The sequence below is a fragment of the Pempheris klunzingeri genome, chromosome 8, assembly GCF_042242105.1.
Source record: "Pempheris klunzingeri isolate RE-2024b chromosome 8, fPemKlu1.hap1, whole genome shotgun sequence".
In the NCBI taxonomy this organism is placed as follows: Eukaryota; Metazoa; Chordata; class Actinopteri; order Acropomatiformes; family Pempheridae; genus Pempheris; species Pempheris klunzingeri.
In genome coordinates, this window is record NC_092019.1 from 18,020,148 (window position 1) to 18,045,208 (window position 25,061).

Sequence of the window (25,061 nt, forward strand, 5' to 3'; positions counted from 1 at the left end):
TGTTAGTTTTTTTTACAGACGGCCAAACTAAAAACTCATCACATTTGAGAGCAGAGTAGGTTTAAACTTTGCTCCCTGATGCTCCATCATACAGTTTTTTTGGGTTTATCTCGACAAACTGTTCCAGTCATTGGTGAATCATGAGCGAGAGTGTTTGTCCGGTGATTCCAAAGTGGTGACAGGAATAAAGTAATCCATAAAATCTAAAGTTTGAGCTTCTCGTGCCTTCGAAAAGAAACCTACACTTTATCTCTCTGTCAGCTATTTGCAAAGTTTCTTCCCTCTGCCAGCCCACCTGTCTGTTACTATTGTTGTCTGTTTGTTCTTTACTTCCAGGTGTGTGTCTGTGTGTGTACGAATATGCGACACACAAAGGTCAAAGTCACAGAACACTTCCGTATTTGTAGTTCATCCTCCCCCCCCTCCCTTAATGTGTATGTGTGTATGTGTGTATGTGTGTGTGTGTGTGTGTGTGTGTGTGTGTGTGTGTGTGAGCTGGTAAACCATTTGCAACAGTGAACTCATTGTCAGACCACTGAGGCAACAACTACAACTGCAGACTTGACATGAAGCAGATCATCTTAAGCCATGTGAGTTTTGGGGGTTTTTTGTGATGCTTGTTTCCCCACAATGCAACACAAGTCCACTGCACCATGAGGAAGGCTTGGCTACTATGCAAACACAAAATGTTTATCATACAAACACGTGAACAAACATTTTACAACCTGTGAAACAAACACCAACACCTACAAGAGGTTTGAGAGGGCATATTTGAATTCATGGAAACTATAGTATGCCAGTTATTTTCCTAAACTATGTTATTTTTAGGGTGGAGTGTGTAATACTGACAACGACACTGTGTGTCGTGAGATATATGTGGAAGAACCCCCCCCCACACACACACACACACACACACACACACACACACACACACACACACACTGCACTGCAGGTGTCATGTGCCGTGGTTTAACGCCAGCTATTGCAGTTTGCATTCTTCTCCTCACATCGCGTGTATAGCAGTCGAAGCTGGTTTTGCTTCTCTATCCTTTGAACATGACAGAGCTTCACTTCTCAGCCTGCAGGACCAACGCAGCGATGTGGCAAACGATACACTCGTAAACTCGTTTTTTTTTTCTCACAGCTACAGTGACAACAAAGATGTTTCCGTGATTTGGTCAGTTTTTTTGAGTGTTGCAACACATCAGACTGTTGCAATGCATCAAATTGTGTCTGTTTAGAGGAATTTACTGTACAGGCTGTTCTGGTCCTTCCTTCCTCTGTCATAAGCTCTGAATTATTGTAGTAATATTAATAGTGTTGAAGCAGTTAGACAATTGCTCCTCAAAGTCACTGATTCTGGCTTGAATGTGATGATTTGCTGCGTCTCTGTGTTTTGTGTCTTTGTAAATTGAACATCTAAAGGTGAACATTAGCCATTTGCGGGCCTCACTTTTGTTCTGGGAAATTGTGAAAGCCATTTTTCACCCAACTGTTGCCTTACAGGCAATGCTGCAAGTCAGTGCTGATTCATGGCACTGTTGAATTTATTGATTTTGCATTAATGCAATGAAAGTCTGTTTTTTTAGGTTTAGATTTTTCGTTTTTAAATTCACTGCATAAGACAAAAACAAACCACTTGTGTTTTTTACACAGAAAATTATAATGGATGAAAATTATAATATAAGAATAAAGCAATATCACAACTTAAAACTACATATACTGTGACAAGTTTTATCCGTATCATTCACTGCTACATTTTGTTTGATTCTAGTAATAGAAAATGTTTGGGAGTATGAAATATGTATCTTTTGACTTAAGTTAGTGAGCAAAGTAACACTGTTAGGTACGAAAAACAAATGTCAAGCATTGGACAAAACATTTACAAAGACTAGAGACAAGAGGAAATAAAAATTTAAGTCACAGGTTGTTTTTTGGCGTAATACACTAATGAATACAAGACACTCACCCACAAGCCATTGTAGAGACTCTTGCTGTGGGGTCTCACTGGCAGTCTGAGCTCTTCTGCACCAGGAAGTGTTGGGATGACTCCAGTCTCTCCTGTGTGCGTCTCCGTTGTCTATGATGATGCTCAGTATGACTCTCCCCACAAATACAGTAAAACTCACAAAAAGAGTCCGTTCAGACTGACAGTAGCTCATGCACTTCCAAGTCCACGGTAGCTCCCCTTTTTCCTACTTACTAGGCTGACTTGTACCTAGCTTTGCTTGTGTTTAACCTCCAACTTTCTCTCATGATAAGATATCAGGCTTCATTACCAGGCCAGCCAAAGCTCCCGCCCTGTAATTAACTCTAATTTTCTTCATTATCCAACTATCTGTGGGAGAAAATGTGCTTGTTCCTGTCCCCTTCTTCCTCTCATGAGTTTGTCCATGTGGAAAGGCTCTCCTGCTTTTACATCTCCCCTGCAAATCAACATTTGCGTCCATGTAAATTCCATCTCGCCTTTCGAGGCTTGCATGCAAAGTACGAGTCATGTTGTTTATGCTCATCATTTCTTTTGTTCAAACAGTAACACTTTGCTTAACTGGTATCAGCATCCGTGAAGTAATTTCTTACATAAGCAAGGATGGCAAACTACACAAAAACCTGGATAAATTAGTGCAAATATAATGAATGCAGGGCTCACTGAATGGTTTGAATAGCATAAAAATTATATAAATCAAATGCTATGGCTCTCACATAGCCAGCTTTTGACCTAGCTGAGCTGAGCAAAGTCTTGGAAAGTGCTCTCGAATGGCTTCATTACAACATCAAATGAGAGAATATCTTTTGGACAAATGGTGTTCACCCTTCCAGTGGAGTTCAAGATGCTTGAAGAATCTATGGTGGTGAAGGTCAGAAAAATATTTTCCTTTAATTTGTCTTCTAATTATACATGCTTTACTTAGAGAGAGGGCCACAGCCGTGCTACCAGCTCTGTGAGGCACAGCAGTGCTTTCAGCTAAATGCTAACATTAGCAACAATGCTAACAATGACACAATTATGTTTGGCAGGTATAATGTTACATACTGTTATGTTTCATTAGTTTAGCACATGATATCATATATGCAGTACACTGTCAGAGGATCACCAAAGTCAGTAGGCTTCATCCTCTGTACCAAATATAATGACAGTCAGTCTGGCTGTTGTTGAGATATTTCACTCAGCCAAAGGACTAACGTTTCCATGCCAGAGTCATGCTGTTAGCATGGCTAAAAATACATTCAAAATTCCTTAAAAAACTGACAAAAAACTTGATTAACTGTTGACTTTTTTATTGTAATCCATAAAAACAAACAACAATGATAAAACAACAAGGTGGTAACCATAATAATAATATTCAATAATGTAAAACAACAATAGACAGTAAGAAATTAAATTAACTTAAGATTGCCATCGTTCTCAAAACCATCCCATGTACATAAAAGTTGTGGAGCTACTGCATGTCCGTATTTCGAGATTCCAGGGAGCAAATCTGTGGTGCAGTTAGGAATGTCAAGGTTGGGGCGTGTGCACAGAGAGCTGATCCTGGATCAGGTCACCTGACCAGAGAGGTGGAGGTTTGGGATGGAGGGTGAGGACGCAGGAGGAGGTATCAGATCTGACTGACTGATAGAAAAGTGACAGTAACAGTCTCTCAGTGTCAGGGCATTCTGCAGTAGAGGCGCACATTAATATGCCCTATTTCATACATACATACACAAAACACACTCTCTTTCTCTCTCTCTCTCTCTCTCTCTACACACACACACACACACACACACACAGGTGAGGACATTAGAGCTGAATGACTTTTTTAAAAAAAAGTTGAAAATTTCACAATTTCACTAAAGGTGAAAATGAGCACAATAAAATCCCTTGAATTCTTTTATAATCCAAAAACTACAAAGCACCAATATACTCCAAACATGCCGCTTTTTCTCCGGTCTAGCTTCTTTAGCTTCATGGTACATATAGTTACATAAACATGTTTAACCCTGCTGCAAAAACAGAACAGGGCAGGTCAGGGAGCTTCCCGCAGTTCGACAGTGCTCAGCTTACAGGAGTTAAATCTGAATCCCAGTGGAGGAGAAAGACTTGTTTCTAGTCTGCCACAGAAAGAAGTGACTCTTCCATTCACTCCCATCCTACATCTACAGTGTCAGTCCTTTCAAATCAAAGTCCAGCAGCACAGCTGATGCTCTTCTGAGTCCGGAGATGGGTTGTGGGTGCAGAACGACGAGGACTAACCTGACTGTGCTGTACATGGTGGTTGAGGGGGAGGACATCTGCTACATGGTGGTGAGGTGAGGGCGACTGGCCTCTGTCAGTGAGAGTGACACGCGCGAGCTGATTGGTCAGCGCGGCACCTGCATCTGCTGTGAGGTCTGTGATTGGTTCTGAGCAGTAACCTCGGGGCCCCGACTGGCCAATCGGCTGAGGATGTTCCTCTCGGACATTTGCAGCCGCACAGCGACAGGGGGTATCCTGGCGATGGTTGCTGGGAGACGTGTGACGTCAGCCTTCATGTCGCTCAGCAGTTCCTCGAGCTGTTTGAGAACTGGAAATGTAACATGAAAATAAGCCTTGGTTTTGAGTGTTTTTTGTTACTTTTTTGTGTCTGGTGAAATTCAATGATTTTTAGTATTACCATATTTTAGCGTTTGGCTGCAGTCAGACCAGATTGTACCTGGCAAAATTTGCTCATGTGGTGTGGCAGGAAATAATGTGGTTAGAGTAAGACTAGCATTGTTTATTATTAGTCTTATTAGCCCCTTTTCCACCGCAGGAACTTTTATCATTTACCCGGGATCCACACTTCCGGGTTTAAGCCAGTGTGGTTGCAAACTTGTTTATTTCATTTCTACAAGCTTCACTTCATTTGTGTTTTGATCATTTGGAAAATGGAGCAAAAGAGGAGAAGCTACAAGAAGTGGACGAACGACGAGGTCCAGGCTCTTTTGAGCGTATTTGCAGAGGAAGAAATTCAGCCGAAGAAATTCAGCAGGACGACCGAGTCTATGGAAGAATAGCCAACAAGCTGGCAGAGCTAAATGTAGGGCACACACCGAAACAAATTCGTGACAAGTTGAAGAAACCTAAGCAAGATTATAAGAAGCTGAAGGACCACAACAGTCGCTCCCCCATACGTCATCAGCCTGATTTGAACAAATGTTCAGGAACTTTGAGGTGCGGTGGAAACGCAAACCACACAGATTACCAGGAATTATTTTACCCAAGTAAATAAATTCCTGGTAATAAAAATTCCTGGAAATGTTGGTGGAAAAGGGGCTATTGACTTCTGCCTCACTGCCCTTACACTCACTACAGCCAGGCAGCATCTGTCCTTCTGTAATATTTTGCCAATTAATTAGCAACCATTTTGATAGTAAATTAATTTTTAAAGTCATTTTTCAAGCAAAAATGCAAAAAAATGTTTGGTTCCAGCTTCTTTTCTCACCAATTTGTGATGTTTTATTGGTTAAATGATTAATCTATTCATTGAGTTAATAGTCAGAAGATTAATCGGTAATGATAATACATGTTGGTTGTAGTCCACAACCACACCCGAGAATTGTGCTAGCAGTCATGTCTACAGCCTGAGAGGTCGACTACAGGATGGCTGTGCTGCTCATTTCCATGGAGAGGTAATGAACAACTGTCCTTGTTCAAACATTGACGCTGCTCTATTTTTAACTGCAGTGTTGTACCTGATGCTCGTTACCAGTTACATCAGGAGCTGCAATTAGAGCCCAGAAATGTAAATACTTGTGTTTACACGATAGCTTCCTTTACCCTACTCCTAATATTATCACAATGACAGCCAACACTTTGTCCTCTCTCACACTCTCTCTCTCTCACACACACACACACACACACACACACACACACACACACACACACTCTCTCTCTGACCTTATTCAGAAGCTTCTTGCAGTAATATAAACTATTGTCTTGCCACAATAGATTTGTTGTTACTCAAGCTAAAGAAATACTATTGTGAGATGACAATACAGAATATTTAAAACTCAAAGTCTGAACATATGATGGCCAACTTCCAGTCACTTCACTCACTGCAATAGCACATCAGTCAGGATTGGCTTTATGACTAATGGACTAATGGGGTTGGTCCATTTCTGTCATAAAGACAATGTCGTTAACAAAATGCCTTTTTTGTATGCACTCGAATAGTGACAGCAAATGTTCTGTTTTTTATAGCAATGTAATGATGTACCGCTCCTCCTTAAGACATAAACTTTTTTTTTTTTACACTTGTTACTCAGTTACTTCTCATTTCAAAGAAAAGAGGGTTATGAGTACCACTGAAATGTATTGATTCCTGTCAAGTCAACGGAAATATTTAGCTACATGTAACATCATTTGGTGTTAACAGCAAAGGGACAGACAGAAAAGAGCCTGTGCGGCACACTTGCGCCCATATAGTACCTGAGACAATCAAGTCAACAGATCATATCCTGATGTTGTAAAGGACACTCATTTTCAAAAGAATGAAGGCCTTATTTAATTGTGATCAAATGCACAATATTTCAAATATTATCCAGATTCACAAGAATCCCCAATGTCTCTTTTGATCTTCTGTGTTTTACCTTTGTGCAGGACTGCATTGGCAGGCTTGTTTCCAGACATGGACTCTTTGCTGAGGTGCTGGTGGGACTCGGCGAGACACTCCACCTCACTGAAGCGAGTGTTGAGGGCCATGGAGGGGTGGGCTGGGTCTTCTGTCATGTTCAAGTAAGCTGCCCTGCGCAACTGCTCCTCGATGACCAACGCCTGCTCCAATAACTATACAGGAAACAAAGACAACATGGCCAGTGAGATATGGTAGGAACACAGACAGACAGAAGTACACACACACACACACACACGGTGAAAACGAGATAGTAGAAAGCACGCTCAACTTCACCTTGAACCTGCGGGCCAGAAACTTGTTCTTGATCTCCAGGAAGTTCCCTCTGCTCATCTCCCCTTTGAAGGGCTCATTGAGGATGGCAAACCTCACATCATTCTGCACATCCTGCCACCGAGCGTAGCCGTGTCTAAGAGATGCTGAGGTTAAGTGTAACAACATTATTTTCTGGTGAGGGTCATATAATTATATGCCAATTTTTTTCACCAGCAAGAATTAAGGGCATTAAATGCTGTTCATTGTGCATAGATAACAAACGCAATACAAGTGCAAAGTGTAATAATTTAAGTGAAAATTCTTCTCGTATTTTGAAAGGTCCCTCACTGCACAACCTGGTGGACACTTGGTCCATCATCCTTTGAATGGATCCCTGAATGGATCCAAAGAAGCCTAAATAATTCTTGATCCACACGAAAACCTCACTCACAAACTCACAGAAAACCAAAAAAGAAAAATCAAAGGGCTAAGACTGCAGCATAGGCTTGATGTGCTTCTCATTGGCAGCTTCAACGTTCTACCATGTAGAAGGCAGCGATGTGAGATGAGGTCAGCCATTAATAATTAATCTGCCAATTATTTTTAATGGTTTGGTCAATAAAATATTAAAAGATTAGTGAAAAATGCCACTTTCACAACTTCTAAAAGCCCAAGCTGATCCCTTCAAATTGCTTGTTTTGTCAGTGACAGTAAACATATTTGACACCAGTTAGTCAAAACAGTTAGTTGCATTAATTAATTTAAGACCAGCTCATTTCAGCTCTAATGTGTGAATTTAACAAGATGTGTGTTTCTAAGAAATTGTCCATCGTGAGGATACTGTATGATTCCAGCCAGCAGCCAGTAGTCATGGCGACGGTGCCAAATCTCAAAGGTCTTCTTGGTGACGGTGGCTGCCCTCTCTTCATTCTGCCACAGAGAGTGAAGCTCTGAAAAGGAGGGCAGAAAGGTCAAAAGACAGAAACCACAGAGAGAAATAGGGAACAGAAAAGAGAGCAAAAAAAGTCTGTGTGTGGCGTGTGTGTGTGTCCACCTGTGAATCCTCCGTCAGCAATGTTGAACATGAACCTCTGCTTGGTGGCTTTTTTCTTCTCTTCACTGACGTTAACCACCGGCGCAGCTGCTCCTTCTTTGGTGTTCTCTCCATTCTGAAGTTTGCCAGAATCGTCTGTTTTCACAGCATCCTTCTCATCTTTTTGCTCTGTGAGAAAACAACAAACAGAAACATGTCAGCAAACAAGTTTAAAAATCAAGACAGCCTCCCATGTGTTCCGATCCCAGGCCATGTGTCCATGTTAACATGGGTTAAAGTCAGTTATGATACAAATGGCATTGTTGATATTTTGTTGAGATTACATTTAGACATTTATAGATATTTTACAATGGAATTTGCTTTACTTTCTTCTTTGTGTGTCTCTTTGTGAGTGTTGGCATGTATGCACCTTTCTTATCCTCTGTTGGTGAACTGGTGTCCATCTTCTCGTCTTTTCCCTCCTCAGCTGAAACAAGAAGCACTGTTAGAATGACAGAAAAAGGAATCAAGGAAATGAGATCAAATGGAAAACACCTGCCTCACCTTTAGACTTGTCCTCCTCTGAATCAGTCTTGCCCTCCGAACCTTCACCCTTGACCTCAGCAGGTGTGTCCTTCTCCATCTCTGAAGTCTTGTCCTTCTCTTCTTTCTCCTTGCTTGTGTCTTCGGCCTCCTTCTCCTTGCCTTCATCTCCATTGCCTGTCTCTTTGTCTTTCTCCTCCTTGCCTGTGGCAGAGTCTGCCTCTCCTTCTTTTTTTTCAATGATGGGGGATTTTTCAGACTCATCTGGGATTTCAATAATCTAGGTAAGAGGTGGCCAGTTTCAAATTAGAAAAACCTGCACGTTCAGGTATAATGTTGCTGCTCAAAACTGGAATGAACTGAAAACAAAAAGAAGCAAGTGGATACAAAAGCAGAATTTACCTCAGGATCATCCGTCTTCTTGGTTCCTTTGTTATCCTCGCCCTCCTTCTTCATGTCTTCCTTGTCCTCTGATTTAGACAGATCTTCTGACAAAACATGGAAAAGAAGCGATTACATCGTGTCTCTGTCATATATGTCACTAAAAAGTAATTACAGTTTTGAAGCTTGATAGTTGAAGAAACCCCAAAAAAGTGTGTTTCGTGTACAAGCTGACAGTCAAGAGATACTCGTATTAGGGCCTTAACAGAGAAGAAGTGAAAATCGAATATCCATCAGTGCAACACAAACTGTACTTGCAGGGTTTCGATTTCAATTTAAACTTAGAAATAGAATTCATAAAGTGTTGGTTGTGGTAAAAGTTGAGGTGTAGAGGTGGTGTGAAAATGCATGTCATTTGTAAGGGACAGTCTTACAACATACAGTATGTGTGTCTGTGATGGTTCTCACAGAAAAATGAAGTCTCTCTTTTAGAGCCTAACTACATCGATTGCATCATAAGGGTGAGATGAAATTATTTGACTGCAGTGAAAGCTCCTAAATTGTAAGAAATCATGTGGTATTTTACTGTATTGTACTGTATTTTATTGTTTTACTAAGTATGAAGTGTGTGTATGTACCTGGGACAGGTGTGTTTGGCTGTGTGTCTGCGGGAGTCCCAGTAGAAGGAGTCTTTGGGTCTTCACCTGCAGCCAAAGCTGCAGCCCTTTTGTTCTCCTCCAGCTCTGCCATCCAGGGCATTGACCACTGACCATTCACATGCTCAAACTCCTGCACCTGTTACCCAACATGTAAACCCATTGTCAGCCCGTTACACAATCAGAGGTTAGATACGGGAATTATCTAAACATAGTTTGCGCTGTTAGAAGATATTCTATCTGGTAAACCATACCTTTTTCCTTATGAGAGACATCACACCAATACGGGTGAGCACGTGCTGCCTTGACAGACCCTCACGTGGGACGCCATCTGCAAAGGTCTCTGCTCCATCAGCCCCCGGCTCACAAAGATGACGCATGAACAAAGACACATAGGCCCTGCAAATGTTTTGAAAATTGTAAAAATCACCATTAGTTTTTGTTTCTATAGCAAAATGATCTATTTTTTCATTTTCACAGATCTCAAATGATATGTTGACTGAACACAAGGACCCAGTATGTAAGGAACAGTTTGATTTAAATCAAGAACTCTAACATTAAGTAGAAAAGATGAGACGAATCTCATCCTAACTTTCAGTGCTTGACAGTTTTCCATATTCTGTACTTCAAACACATTTTGTATATTAATACTAAAAAAAATACTGTGCTTTGATATTCATCTAAGCAGAAATATGTCAGGTTGAGACTCACTTGAATTCTTTCTCAGACTTCCCTCGAAGGTCCCTGACCAGCCACTGGTTGGTGAAAGCATCCTGGGGAGGCATCCCATAACGCATCACTGCATTCAGGAAAGCCTTCCTCTGCCGTGCATTGAAGCCCAAAACCTGATAGGCAATAAATAGGTCAGGATGTTTGCTTAACAGGCAAATCGGAGGGGTAACGTGACAAAAAAGATTATTCGGTGGGTGGTCACTTTCAAGAAATGTTTCACGGCTTCTCTTTTTGTGCCATCTCATTTTTCATTTGTAGGAGCTCACCTCGATGTTCCCGCCCACTCTGGCCAACAGTGGAGGCAGAGGTTTGTCCCGATCGTTCCTCAGCCCTTTACGGTTTGGCCTGCGGGCATTAGCTAAAATGAAATGATAATAGTTAGTCTACCTGAGATTGAGTGGACACTCTAGGCAATGTCATTTCACTGAAGCCATGAAAATGACAAGATAAAAAGCAAACTTTTTTGATGTATCATGTGTGCTCTTAATGCCCTAAAGTTGCTCTGTGAAGATGCTCCACTTACGGCTCATCATGGCACACTGTGATCCTGCTGAAGCTGTCCCTCCTCACAGTCTCTCAGCATTTCTACATTAAATGCTTCTTCTTGAAGCACAAAGCTTTGTGAGCATTTAAAACTGGAGGCACTGTTGCCGTATACTTCGTTTAATGAAACTAAAGTAATAGAGCCATAATTACATAAAACAAAAACACAATAAATGCAATAAATATACATATTTTTGCACTTACATATGAAATGCCAAATAAAGAACATCTGTATAAACTTAGGGTAATTGTAGAAAAACAAGAACAATTTGTTCTGAAACAATGCTGAAAGTGCTTTTTTGAAATAAAGCATCAGTGCATTTCATCAACAGTTAATATGAACACATTGAATCACTATAAAGTGCATGTAGAGTTCAGCTGCCTGAGAAACCATTGATTTCATTATCTTTCCCTGTTTCTTTGCATTTTTCTTCTCCTTTCCTCCTTTTTCTGTTTGTCTTTTCTTGCCTTTCTGCGCTCAACACAGATGATGTAGCGACAAGCGCTGTATTGTGAGTTGATGTTGAAGTTATCAGTGAGGATATCATAGCTGTCGTCTGAATCTCAATAAACATCTGTAAGGGTAGTTTGAAGGATGTTAGTGAATGAAAAAGATTCTTATAAACAGGAAAGATCTCCTCGAACATAACTGGGACCAAATCTTAAACTCAAATGATCCTTACATTCAAACAACTTGAATGGAACATCTACAGCTTTACATAACTAACTAAGAGTTTTAGCATTCACAGTCCACCTTACCAACAAAGCACACAGACATACACACACACTCAAGCCTCAGGGTGTCTTACCTTCACTTCGTTCATCAAAGTCCTCGTCGCCTTCCTCTGAGGCCACCGAGTAATCAGACTGGTTATCAGATTGATCCTCCTGCCAGTCTAAAGGGAGCACAGAGAAATGTTAGGGGGGGGGCAGTATAAAAAGGGACAAAAGTCCTGACTGCCCGGACAGAATCTTAATGACATACAATATGAAGAACATCCAAACTGCTTGTGGAGCTGCAGTCCCATCAAATTACTGTCAATCAGGCTTTTAGCCAGAAGGGGGAGCCACTGCTTCAGAACCATTTTTTACTAAGTATTCCCAATTCAACAACGGGAGTAGTTTTGTTATTTAACTCTACTGGTTCTCAACTTCACTGACCATAAAATAAGATATACAGCAAGGCAGAACTAACTACCACCTGTTGTCTCCTTCAGTTTCAGCCACACTGATTTTTGGTTTCTATGGGTTCACTGCCCTTATACAAACAAGCCAGAGCCAGAACACACAGTTTTGGAGTGCTTTCTTTCTTTTCTTTCTGTCTATATTGGCTTTTATATGCAATATTATTAAATCTTTACAAATCTGAAACAAATGGAGTTCTATTCTCCTGTTGTTAAGAGCTCATTCATTACAAGTGCAGGTTGTATGTTTTTATGTTTGTTGCTGCCATTCACTAAGAGGCATTTAAGCTAAACACTTGCCAGTAAATCAGCAAAACTCAGAACTCTGATAGTGGTCTGATGATATCCTCTTTTTTATCCTTGTTATTGGTGGTAACAAACAAACTACATTATAAACACCACCTTGGGGTCCAATCTTTGTAGTTATCTGTAGTTTCTAACATAACCTGAATCAACAATCTCAGTCAGTCTCATTCTGATGATTTAATGTGAATCCTCTGTCAAAGCAGGGTCACGTGTCCAAACAGCTCTTTATATATATCACTCCATGTTCCAGATTTGAGGGGATTCTGGGTTTTATTCAGCAACATTTACCCAGACAACTCTGTAATATCCCTTGAAATACCAGTTTCCAAATATCTAACTAACTAACTAACATGTTTTTATACCTAGTCTCAAGCCACACAATAGAAATAAAACTTCATGCCATGCTTGTACTAGATCTCCTACTATAATACACCAACACCACACAAACACAAGTTCACCAACAGCACTGCACAACACACACATGAAGAGGTTGCATTATATATTGTTCTGTACCCTGTCTAATACCTCGGTCCTCCTGGGAGCCATCATTATAGTTAACTGGCTTTCGGGTTCGTTTGCCTTTGCCCAGATTTCGGGCGAGATCCTCCTGCTGCTGCTCGTAATGATGACGAAGCAGCTTTTCCCAGTAGTCGGGATCAACACTCTCCTCCTGCTTGATCACCTCCCTTTCCACCTCCTCCTCCTCAAACAAAGGGCAGGGTAATTATTACGAAATATATTAGGAATACACATACAGCCTGTGGATTTAGATTTTTAGGAATGTAAAAGATTTTATGCTATTCAAAAAAACTGTCAACAAATTGAGCAACAATGCTAGATCTAAAAGTTGAAGCAATAAAACTAAGTTTTTCTTATTCTTAAGTTACATATTCATACACATTTTGTTGACACACTCATACCTCATCGTCTTCATCTTTGACCACATACTGGGCCACTTTAAAGGAGCTGAGGTATTCGTTCATGCTCTGGAGCTCTGTGTCATCTGTGGCATCCTGGTTCCGGTCTAGTAAACGGTCAATCGCATGGTCGTCATAGTGGATCACACTGCTGTCATCCTCCTTGTTGTCCCCTGAAACCATGGAGGTCAATGGTTACTAACACTGAGTTAGTCAAACCAAATCTAGTCAAGTCAAATCTAATTTACGTTAAAAGTTTCCAACAACTGAACAGCTGCCTTTATTTCAAGTAAAGTGAGTTTTTCACTGCACCTGCTTGTCATCTTAAATCATGCCAAGGATGGATGACTAATATTGGTTTAAGACAGATGTGACTGCTGGTGTGGTCAGATCAGAATGGTATAAAATAAGCATAAAATACAAACATGTATTTAGCCATTTTAAGTCAGTACTGATAACAATTCACTTTGATCTGATGTTATCAGGAAATTACCTATATTTTTAGAAGAATACAGGTAAACATCAAGCAAATCACTGACAGAATTCATACTGGATCATAAAAATACAAATATCTGGCAGTAGGTTACAATTAACTGACCTTCTCCGAGTTCATCCTTGAACAACTCTTCAGTTCCAAACTTGAGGATGTCATCCAGCTCCTGCTTGGACATGGAACCAGTCTTGGAGCCGAGACCGGGTCGCACCACCAGATGGGTGAGCATCATCTTCTTCTTTGCCACCTTGTAGAGGAGAGTAACAAGCAGTGAGCAGGTGATCATAGACTGTGTGTGCAATTGCTTGCAGTGTCTCTTTTCACAAACCTGGGTGATCCTCTCCTCCACAGACGCTTTGGTAACAAAGCGATAAATCATCACTTTCCTGTTCTGACCAATGCGGTGAGCTCTGCTGAATGCCTATGAAGCACACAAACAGCGTAAATACCTGTCATCCGTATTAACAAACATGTTGGCATAGATGTGAGACTGACGTTTGCATACCTGGATGTCATTGTGGGGGTTCCAGTCAGAGTCGTAGATGATGACGGTGTCAGCAGAGGCGAGATTGATGCCCAAACCACCAGCTCTGGTAGAGAGAAGAAAAGCAAACTGGGGAGCACCAGGAGCTGTTGGGATGAACAACATACAATTAAACATAGAGAAAGAAAATAAAAACTCTGACAGCACAGAATCTGAATTTTTGGGCAACACAGACAGTACATGTGTATAGCTCACCATTAAAACGGTCGATGGCCTCCTGTCTCAAGTTGCCAGTGACTCCTCCATCAATTCTCTCATATTTGTATCCCTCGTTCTCAAGGAAGTCCTCCAGCAGGTCCAGCATTTTGGTCATCTGGGAGAAGACCAGAACCCTGTGGCCTCCCTCCTTCAGCTTCCTCATCATCTTCTGGAGCAGCATCAGTTTTCCTGATGACTTGGTCAGAGCTATTCCCTCATACATGCCATTTGGAAGTTTTGGTGCCTCCTGCAATCGGAGAAGAAATCTGAATAAATTGACTGCATTAAACAAGTTTTAACACACACAGATAGCACAGAACTACAAAACAACATACACCCCCGCAAGAAACAGTTTGTTCCCATATAATTAATGTGAAAACACTTGGATCGTACTGTGGCAGCTGCAGGAAAGAGGTAGGGGTGATTGCAGCACTTTTTCAGGTCCATCACCACGTTGAGCAGAGAGACTTGGTTTCCTCCTCCACGAGTGTTCAGGGCCTCAAAGTTACGTGTTAGGATGAACTTGTAATATTTCCTGGGTTACAACAAAGAAAAGAGTAAAAACAATAATAAGAAAATAATTTGAAAATAATTCGAAAAGATAGCACAGTGATTAGACAAAGGAAAATATTCTATAAACACGTTCAGAATTTAGACTTTATACCCTAAACTATCTTTCATTTTCAAAAATGAGCTTTTGAGTTTTTGTGGGTGTGTAAAATATATCGTTACGTGTCTTCTCTTAACTTACTTCTGCATGGGGCTCAGCTCCACTCTAACAATGAGCTCAGTCTTTGAAGGCATGTGTTTAAAAACATCAGCCTTCAGCCTCCTGAGCATGTGTGGTCCCAGCATGTCATGGAGCTTCTTGATCTGGTCCTCTTTGGCAATGTCTGCAAACTCCTCCAGGAACCCTTCAAGGTTACTGCAGAGAGAAAGAGGAAAAAATACATAATCATGGGTGTCCTCATTGTGTCTGTTACACAGCCACATATGCCGTGACCACATGTGGGGCTACTGACTTGAATCTCTCTGGGGTCAGGAAGTTCAGCAAGTGGAAGAGCTCCTCCAGGTTGTTCTGAAGAGGAGTGCCAGTTAGCAGCAGCTTGTGTTGCAGCGGGTAGTTGTTCAACACTCTGAAGAACTAATAAAAAAGGGAGAGAAAAAAAATTAGAATTTTAGGCACTGAACTCAATAAAAACATCACAAAATACAGTAGTTAGGATTATCATGTGCTTATCATCAAAGCTTAGATAATCAGAAGTACATTTGAAACACTGGCTGAACACCTCTACAAAGAACCCTGTCTTATTACCTTGGACTGGTTGTTTTTGAGTCTGTGAGCCTCATCCACAACCAGACAGGCCCATTCAATGGAGCCCAGCACAGCCTGATCAATGGTGATCAACTCATAGGATGTCAGTAGGACGTGGAACTTGACTGGTGAGTCTTTCTGTAAGGCAAAGACAGAGAGGGACATTAATGAAGTATGAAGTTACCAAATGGAGAAAGAGGAGGAAACACGCTTATTAAGGCTTTTTCTGTTTCCTTACCTTCATCTTGGATGCTTTTTTCCCGCCTCGGATGGCATTTCCCTCAAAGGAGAACTCGTTCTCTCTGATGACAGCCCTGCTGTCTTTGTCTCCTACGTAGGTCACCACATACATGTCAGGGGCCCACATCTCAAACTCTCTCTCCCAGTTAATGATGGTAGACAGGGGAGCACTAACCAGGAAGGGACCTTTGGAGTGACCCTGTAATGGTGGAAGACAACACACAAAGATGTTATAGATTTTCTATTAAACAGCTGAATTAATATAGTGTGGATAAAAGCGCTGTGCAATTCAGGGTTTGGTGTCTTGCCCACAGACACGTCAACGTGCGGACAGGAGAAGCTGGAGATGAAGCCACCAAAATAATCAGATAAACTACAAGACACAGAAACAACTCTATTTGTCTTGCCCTGCCTTTAGGATAGAGTTCCTCACTTGGAACTAATCCCCTTTCATGGACAGAGTTACTGTGTGTCACATGTCTGAAATCCCACCCACTTACACTTATTGACAGGAGAGGGCAGACTGGACAAAAATTAACATCAGGATCAAGGAACTTCAGGAAATGCATTTGATTTCACCTTATGTTTAACAATATAATAACAATGCAATATTTTAGCATATTAACTACGTCTTATTTCAGATGTGTTTTTAAGTGTTTTGTGAGGTCACAGTGACCTTGACCTTTGACGACCAAATCATTATTAATCACTATTAATCGAAATGGACGTTTATGCCAAATTTTAAGAAACTCCCTCAAAGCAGTCCTGACGTATTGCGTTCACAAGAATGGGACAGACGTCCACACAGACATACATACGGCTGGACAGATGGACAACCCGAAAACATAAACAGGCCATGCCTGTCGCCGGCGCAAAAGCATAAAAAACTGAAGCTTTAGTGTTACAAATTACACATCACTTACTACTGTCTCAAGAATCTAATAACTGAAACACTGCTTACAAATCTTGCAAGATAATCATATACATGCCCCTTACCTCTTTATACAATGAGTAGAGGAAGACAGCAGTCTGTACTGTTTTGCCCAGACCCATCTCATCAGCCAGGATTGTGTCTGTGGCCTGGGCCCAAGAAAACCTAAGCCAGTTCAACCCCTCCAGCTGGTAGGGATGCAGAGTGCCTCCTGTGCTGTCCAGGTACTCAGGCTGCCGATCAAACTTGATGGTGGGCTGGAAGGAAGAATCCAAGAAGAATATCAATTCTATATCTGATTCAGGCTCTGTCTACTCTGCCAAGGGAATAAACTTGACAGTGATGCTTCATTTTATCATTAACAATCCATTAGTCCATTGCAAAAACTATATACAGCAAGATCAGTTTCACTATAACCAAGGCTGTGTTTCAAAAAAGTGTTTTTTTTGTTTCAAAATACTTACATCTACAACTGGGTTAGCAGGCGGTCGCTCTGCCTTCTTGACTTTGACAGTCTTCTTCAGCTTCTTAACAGGTCTGCCCTCGTCACCCATCATCAACTCTCTAATAGAAAACGACAGTTTATGATATAAAGCATGCTTTCAACTGTGTTTATGTATAACACGAGAGAGGAATTATCTGACATTTTGAGAGTCTCTTCGTACCTGTGATTCCAGTATGTTTGTTTGTAGGTGTCAAACTCAGGGATTTCCATGTCTTCACTCTCCCAGGTTGACTGGTCATAGGGCAGATCTCTCCATTTGATCAAGTAATGTATGTTGTTCTTTTTGTCCACACTGCCATGACAAAAAAATGCAGGAAAGATGGATTTATGATAATCCATTTCTGTGTTCGCTCTCCAGATATATACTACTTTTTGAATGATTTTTAAATTATCTGTGGCAACATGATATCTTTACTAATCTGTCTTGAGGAGTTGTATTATATTTCAATTCCATGCTTTTTGTGGGGTCCCTCATCTGGACTATTTCGGTTTCTCGTTTTTGAGTTATTTGGAATAAGACATTCAATTTTAAAGCCAGCGATGCACTTCAAAACCACACAGAATAATCATCTGTGAAAAATGTCAAGACAAAAAAAAATACAATGCAATCTGATGGTTCCACACCTCCAGGGCAAATTAAATTTACTCTGTGCATATTTTTATAGTTGAACTGCACACTTTATTGAGATAACACATGTCGTACCTGTGGTTGAGGATGCGGTGGATCATCAGCCACTCCATCTTGACTCCATAGCGGTAAAACTCTTCCTCCATGTGGACAAAGAGAGGATCCTTGTTCTTCCTCTTGGTACTTTTGGCAACATCACCCTCGCCTCCAAAATCCACAGGCGGCGGTTCGTCCATGTCAGTCTTCCTCTGGTAGTTACGGAACATCACCTGGCAGTTCAGCTCCAACTGAGGATGAGCGACAAGCAGGCAGAGAAAGGGCAGTCTGAATATGCAGGACCATTGGGTTTGTGTGTGTCATGTGTGTATGTGAAGGGCGCACAGAAAAATCCACATTCTCGACTACAGGTGGATACGGTTTCAGTGAGTGTGTGATACCTGTAGCTCCAGCACCCAGGAGCAGTGCCAATAGGACATATTGCACCATTTGACGAAGAACTCCCTCTCCCTGCGGCCTGCCAGCGGCGGGGGATCAGGAGCATCAGCAGGGAGGTCAGCAGGCCGGGGGACAGGCGTGGGGGCTGGCGGCTCCCCCCATCGCCAAGTTAAAACCTTCTGGACTTTGCCCTTCATCTGTGGACACTGTTAGGAAGTCGGAAAGTGGAGGAAATAATTTAGGACAGGATGCTTGAAGCAATTTGACACTGATAAGAAATTCTGTTTTTAAAGAATTATATAAATGGAGCATTTTTGGCCTTGAGAAATCAGCAAAATAAAAACTGCAAGACTGCCATGGTTTATCTAAAATACTGTAGGCGTGCAAAAGATGGAATCTGCATTCGCATGCATGCCCATGTGAGCACATGCACACGCACACTATGCACCAGTGCACAGCGCTCACCTTGCAGCGGGGGCAGATCCATTCTCCGTTGGGAATTTCGGGGAGGGGAGGGTTGAGGCAGTGGATGTGGTAGGAGGAGGGGCAGGTGTCACAGCAAAGCAGCTCCCCTCCATCCTTGCACACCCGGCAGAACTCAATGTGGTGGTCATCTTCTTCCTCCACCCCTTCATCCCTCCTGTCTTCCTCATCCTCCCCTTCAGCCTCAGAGAGATCATCCCTGGCCTCCCACTGGATCCCCTCCTTCTCCTAGTGGCAGAATTACAGACAGGAGGTGGTGTGTGTGTGCATGTGTATGTGTGTGTGCATGTGTGTATGTGTATGTGCATGTATGTATGTGTGTGTGTATGTGTGTGTGTATGTGTATGTGTATGTGTATGTGTATGTGTATGTGTATGTGTATGTGTGCGTGTGTGTGTGTGCATGTGAGGGGGAGGAGGGCAGGGGGGCAGACAGGCAGGGAAGGTATGCGGAATGAAGAGAAAGAAAAAAAAGGGAGGGGTGTCGGATGATTTTCAAGAGCACCGAGAGTGGGGGGTGGGGGGGTGAATAGTGTGCATGTGCATGTTTGCGTGTGGGGCCATAGCGGAGGGAGGGAAGGAAGGACGGAGGGAGGGAGGGAGGGAGGCAGTGGGAGGGGAGGGACAAGAAGAGGAAATGGGGGATGGGGGGGCCGGTGAGACGTGTGGTGAGGAATAGGAGAGGATACACAGGAACATGAGCAAAAGGGTTGGGAGGGGGCAGCAGAGGACAAAGAGAAATAGAGAACATAAAAATTTGTTAAAAATTACCATTAACAAAATCCATTTCCCAGCAATCAATCATCTCCTGTCAGTGCAACTTCCCAGAATTACACTTCCACACACCATTATTTTACAGACAGGGGTCATTTTTGCCCTGCTATTTCATACTCTAATCTTCTGTAAAATACAACATAATGGCCTTCTCTGCTCAGCACTGACAGGTGAGCTTACGGTACTCACACAGTGTGGGCAGCTCCACTTGCCCTCAGGTGCTTTCTCCATATCAGGGTCCAGACAGACCATGTGATAGGCTCTGGGACAAGTGTCACATAGAATGATCTCCCCTCCCTGCTGGCACACCTCACAGTAGTCCTGGTGGTCTGTCTCATAGCCATCACCATCATCCGTCTCCACTGATAGAACATGTCCGTAAAAAATGAGAGAATATGAGATACAGACACTGGGACACAAAAGGTAATGGTCTTCACTTTAGCCTTGACTTTGATCTTATTCAACAAAGCATTAAGCTATCATCTGTTCTTAAGTCTTTGTCCAGCCTTGATCCACAAATGGCAGAACAGCCTTTTTATTTTAGTGACATTTTCATGCCAACCTTTCTTCTTTTTCTTCACAGTCTTGGGTTTCTTCTTAGGACGGTTGCTGCGGTTGGAGCCATCTGACACGGAGAAACTCCCGTCGTCAAAGTCACTGTCAACATCGGGTTCATCTTCATCACTCTGACAGAGAAACGGTGAGAGAGAGGACATTGAGAGACTGGGAGAAATACCTGTTTGCATTATAGTACATTATCAATATTCTCATTTTAGAATCTTTTAATTCTCAGGAAAGGCCAAAAACTGGGGAACAGGAAAATAGGGAGGCACAAAAAGGATCTTACAGAGGAGCGCTTCCTCTTGCTGTTGAGGCCCCCTAGTTTAATCTTGAGTGGAGCCACCTTCTTAGGTTTGGGCTTCGGAGGAGGCTTAGGCGTGGGCTTTGACTTCTTACGAGCATTGGGACCTGAGGGGAGACATTAATGTTTAATTGAGAACACAATTAAAGTAGCTGAATATCTACTGAAAGTTTCATACAATAAACATACCAATAGAATCTTACAAGGTTTGTGAATAACAAATTACCTTTACCTACATGCATCATCATGTCAGGCCTAATAACCATGTTCCACATTTAACCTTCTTTACCTTTGCCCTCTTTGGTCTTGGCCTTGCGGAGTGGCGGTGCCGGCGGTGCCGGGGGTGCAGCGGTTGTCGGAGCAGCGGCAAGAGCAGGAGCAGGTGCAGGTGCAGCGGTGGCACCGGTCTCTGGCCCTTCGTCGGTCCCTGCCACCACCATGTTCTCCACAGCTGCAGCCACATTGGCAGCTGCCAGGGCTGCATTGGCAGTGGCACAGCCCTACAGGGAAACACAGCACAGAGTGAGAAAGTCTGCTCTCTACCGTCAAACACACAAGGGAACAGCAATATGTGAATGACAAATCTCATTCACTATAAGTCGGGCTTACAACCTCGCTCAGAATTGCAATACCTTCAGAGGGTTGTTGGTGCTGAACTCTCTCCATTTAGCCATCATTAAAGTCATCATCTTGGACACAGCGATTTTGGGGTTCTTAGCTGCAATTAGAGGCCTAAGGACACAAGATTTATAAGAAATATAGTGATTATTTATATTTTCATACATATAATGCTCCTTAATAAAGAGATAGTGACAAACAATGATATCTAGCGTTAATATAAGCATGGGTTTGCTCACCTGACAAACTGGCTGAAGGCCTTGTAGTTAGTGAGGGAGCTGTAGTCTTCCTGAGTAAAGACGTGGTCAATGTCTTTCATGCCCCAGGCCTCCAGCAGTTGGGTGGAGCTTTTAGGCTGAGGCGGGAGGGGAGGGATAGAAAAGAACAGCCAGAGGGGGGTTAGCCTGTCATGTTACCCCTGGAAGAATTACCTATCCACTCTGCAGCCTAGGCTGAATGTTTTTTTTTTTACCTGGCAATCATCATCCTCATCCTCATCATCCTCTGGTTCTGGATCTTTGCGTTTGCTCTTCGAGCTGGATGAGCCTCCTTTCTCTGCTGCCGCACCTCCTTTCTTCTTATCTTTGGCAGAGCTGGAGCGCTTCTTCTTTTTCTTCCCGGGGGCATAATCACTTCCTTCACTCTCTGACCGCACACCTCCCGTTTCGTCTGCATCCCTCTCTGCTGCTTCTACTCCGATCAGGTGCTCTGGGGAGCTGACTGGCAACTCCTGCAAGACATAGAGGCACTTTGTAAATTACAATTACTTTTTATATATCATATAAACTGTAAATTAAAGTGTCATCTGTTGTCTTTGATTTCTAGTGGCCATCATGCCAACAACTCCTTTGGGATGGGGAAGTCTGCATGGCGCTACATTCTTCGTGAATGATTCATTACTAATTTCAGGCAGAATTATTACAGTTTTATTGTAACTGAAGACCAAAGATACGGTGATCAATTTCCTTTTTATCACTGCAGCTCTATATAATATAATATCATTGTACATTGAATACCTTTGGGTTTTGGACTGTTGGAATACTTGGAATACTCTATAATCACAACCATCCATTGATTTATCAAAAACATTATTCAGAGATTAATCAATAATGAAAATAATAGCTGATTATTATTACTGTCGTTCTCATTTTAACCCATTATATCAATAACACCAGACTGTTTATCCACAGAAACTGTGATTAAGGCATCTATTCACAGCTGTGAATAAAACTCTGAGGCACATGACAGAACTGGTGTATTAGCTCAATATTTGGCTGCAATAAATCAATCACTTTGGGATGTTTTGTGCAGTACATCTGTGGGTCCTAAACTGGAGCCCAAGGACTCACAGGGGTCCCTTGTAATTGTTTTATTGTGAGCCATTAGACAGGTAATAAATCCATATCTGCACCGTTTCACTCCCCCAGCTGTGATCCCACGTGGTGAGTTGACAGCAGCAATTTGTTCAGCGGGTCAAATCTGACAGGAGCCTCATAGGATCGGAGTTCCCCGAGTCCCCTTCATCACAGCTTGATTTTAAGACCTGAACATGAAAAGTTTGGACAACTAGCCTCTCTGATGGGTCTCTGCCTCTTGCTGCTCCTGCTCTCTCGGCTGCTCTTCTTGGCTTTCTTCTTCTTCTTGGACTTGGGTACCTCTTCGACGTCTGACACAGCATCCTCCGGCTCGTCCTCACCTGCGGGCGACACGCTTTAATGAGTGGGAGGAAGAGCAGTGAAGACACGGACAGGAGCGCTGCTGAAGGCCACGGGGAGGACGGGGCAGACAGAGCATTGGCACGACTTAACAAATGTCCACACACACACACACACACACACACACACGCAGCAGCAGCAGCACAGGTTGAAACTTGACTGTTCTCCGCCTCTCAAACTTTGACAGTTCACGTCAACAAGACACATGTGATGTTCAAGGAATGAGGGGGGTTAAGAATAAAAAAATAAAACAGTGAGCACTTGACAAGTTAGCTAACTAATCTATTATGGCGAGTGACGGACGGCCCGAGCCGACTACTCCTGGTTAGCTTTAGCTAGCGTTAGCTTCGGCGAGCTCAAGTGACCGACAGAGATGGACCTCCTTCAGAGGAATTACCGTGAAGAAGTGAGTGCTCGTCCGCGGCTCCAAAGTCCTCCCTCTCATCCTCGCTGCCCGACATTTTCACCACCGTTTTAATTTTATTTCTTGCTGGTCGGATTAATCCCTCCTAAAGCTCGCTCCTCGGTCGGCGAGGGAGGAGGGAAAATGACGTGGGACTGTTGGAGAATGGACCGGGGGTGTCCGGGAAGGGAGGGGGTGGTGGGTGCTGAAAAAATAAATAAATAAATAAATTATACATGGCACTGGTTGGTAGCTAACCCTCGCTCGTGTCTTTAGTATTTACATTGCGTCTAATTGACCACCTGCGTGCTCAAACAAGTTGGATAACTAGATTACCTACGCGGTGACATGCTCTGCTGTTGATGATATGCAGGGTTTTTTTTTTTATTTTCCTGCACAGGAGTGAATGAAGTTAAGTGTCAAATCCATCATTATTTCAAGTGTGAGCAGCACTGTCGAGTTAAAACAATACACGAAAGAAAAGTTTAAGCATTGAAGCCCTAACCTTCACACATTGGAAACTTACTGTAGTGTGTGTGTGTAGTCCCGGGTCGAGGTGTGCTTTCTCTCGGTGCAAGAAATAAAACAAGTCAGGCAGTTTGTGCGGCAGTTGTTGTCATTCAGTGCTCAGTCATTAAGCCGGTGATGAGCGAAATTAAAAAAAAAAAATAGCCGTCAATCACCCAAAACACGCTGCTCCGTCCCCCTCTTCTCTCTCCCCCAACCTTACAGGCAGAGCTTAGCTAACATCTACACAAACACACAAAGGGGGCAGACATCCCATAATAATCCCCCCCCTCCCACACTCACACAGGACTCTGCATAGTTACCTCGCAACGGACAGACCATAATACTCAGCCTGCCCCCACCCCCCTCCACCACGCGCGAGCACGCACGCACGCAGGCACGCACGCACGCACGTACACTGCCAGACATGCATGCACCAGGCTCACTGCATGCACACTCCTTCCCCTTTCCACTAGTAGTCCCAGCCCCCTTAGCAACCCCGTTGTCATGGTGACACCCCCCCCCCCGCTGCTCCTCGACAGACCATAATACTCCAGCAGTAGCAGCATACATCCCATAATATACAACTCCTAAAAAGACAAGAAAGAAAAAAATACCAGTCACATGGTCTCCAAGGGAGCTCAAGTCCACTGGTGACAGACCATAATACTCCTGGGAGAGAGCGCGGCCATGCCCACGAGTCAAAGAGCCCTCACTTCTGTTCCTGCCTGATCCACGCACAGGTAGACGCTGGCAGTGCTGTGTGCAGGTGAAGCAGGCCCGGCGGGGTGCCTCAGCCTGGTGGTGTGACAGGCCTGGAGGTGTGTCTCATACTTTGATGGTGCCCACAACATGGCTTCAGCATCCCCGGAGTAGGCCGAGGCCTCCTGTCACCTTTGTCGTTTTCCCACAGCTAGACCGAGGAGGGCCGGGATCTGACTGTCTGTGTGCGGTCAGGGCCTACACGAGCCACGAAGGCCAACAGGTGTGCAAAAGCAAAACAAAAAGTCATCACAAGACCACTTCCTCTGTCTGATGTTGTGGGGTTGAGGATTGATTCATAAAAACACACAACAACACAACACCTTCGGGTTCAGCTTGTAATGCAGTAAATGAGACTTGAGCTGCTGCACTTAAGGGCCGTACAACAGTACGTATGAATGGTTATGGGAAATTGGCAAAATGTGGCATTAATGGGGCCAGGAAGAGGCTGTGTCAACCACTCATGG

The 25,061-nt window shown here is 43.0% G+C and overlaps 1 protein-coding gene across 1 annotated transcript; it reads right to left on the minus strand.

The window, feature by feature from the left end:
- Positions 1-3,297: 3,297 nt before the first annotated feature.
- On the minus strand, positions 3,298-23,524 carry chd4b (chromodomain helicase DNA binding protein 4b). Its single transcript, XM_070834700.1, has 39 exons — positions 23,320-23,524; positions 22,779-22,903; positions 21,680-21,937; positions 21,447-21,562; positions 21,222-21,321; positions 20,879-21,089; positions 20,575-20,696; positions 20,290-20,413; positions 19,917-20,089; positions 18,937-19,182; positions 18,474-18,677; positions 18,112-18,323; positions 17,569-17,700; positions 17,368-17,467; positions 16,969-17,160; positions 15,971-16,171; positions 15,733-15,870; positions 15,440-15,561; positions 15,169-15,342; positions 14,811-14,952; positions 14,415-14,664; positions 14,181-14,305; positions 14,004-14,096; positions 13,781-13,922; positions 13,186-13,355; positions 12,779-12,968; positions 11,585-11,671; positions 10,499-10,590; positions 10,212-10,345; positions 9,755-9,899; positions 9,483-9,639; positions 8,866-8,951; positions 8,485-8,743; positions 8,351-8,407; positions 7,942-8,109; positions 7,729-7,837; positions 6,909-7,041; positions 6,592-6,787; positions 3,298-4,544 (listed from the first exon to the last, which is right to left on the minus strand). Exons 1-39 carry the CDS (start codon positions 23,381-23,383, stop codon positions 4,342-4,344), a joined length of 5,952 nt encoding a protein of 1,983 aa, XP_070690801.1. The 5' UTR covers positions 23,384-23,524; the 3' UTR covers positions 3,298-4,341.
- Between the last annotated feature and the right edge of the window lie 1,537 nt (positions 23,525-25,061).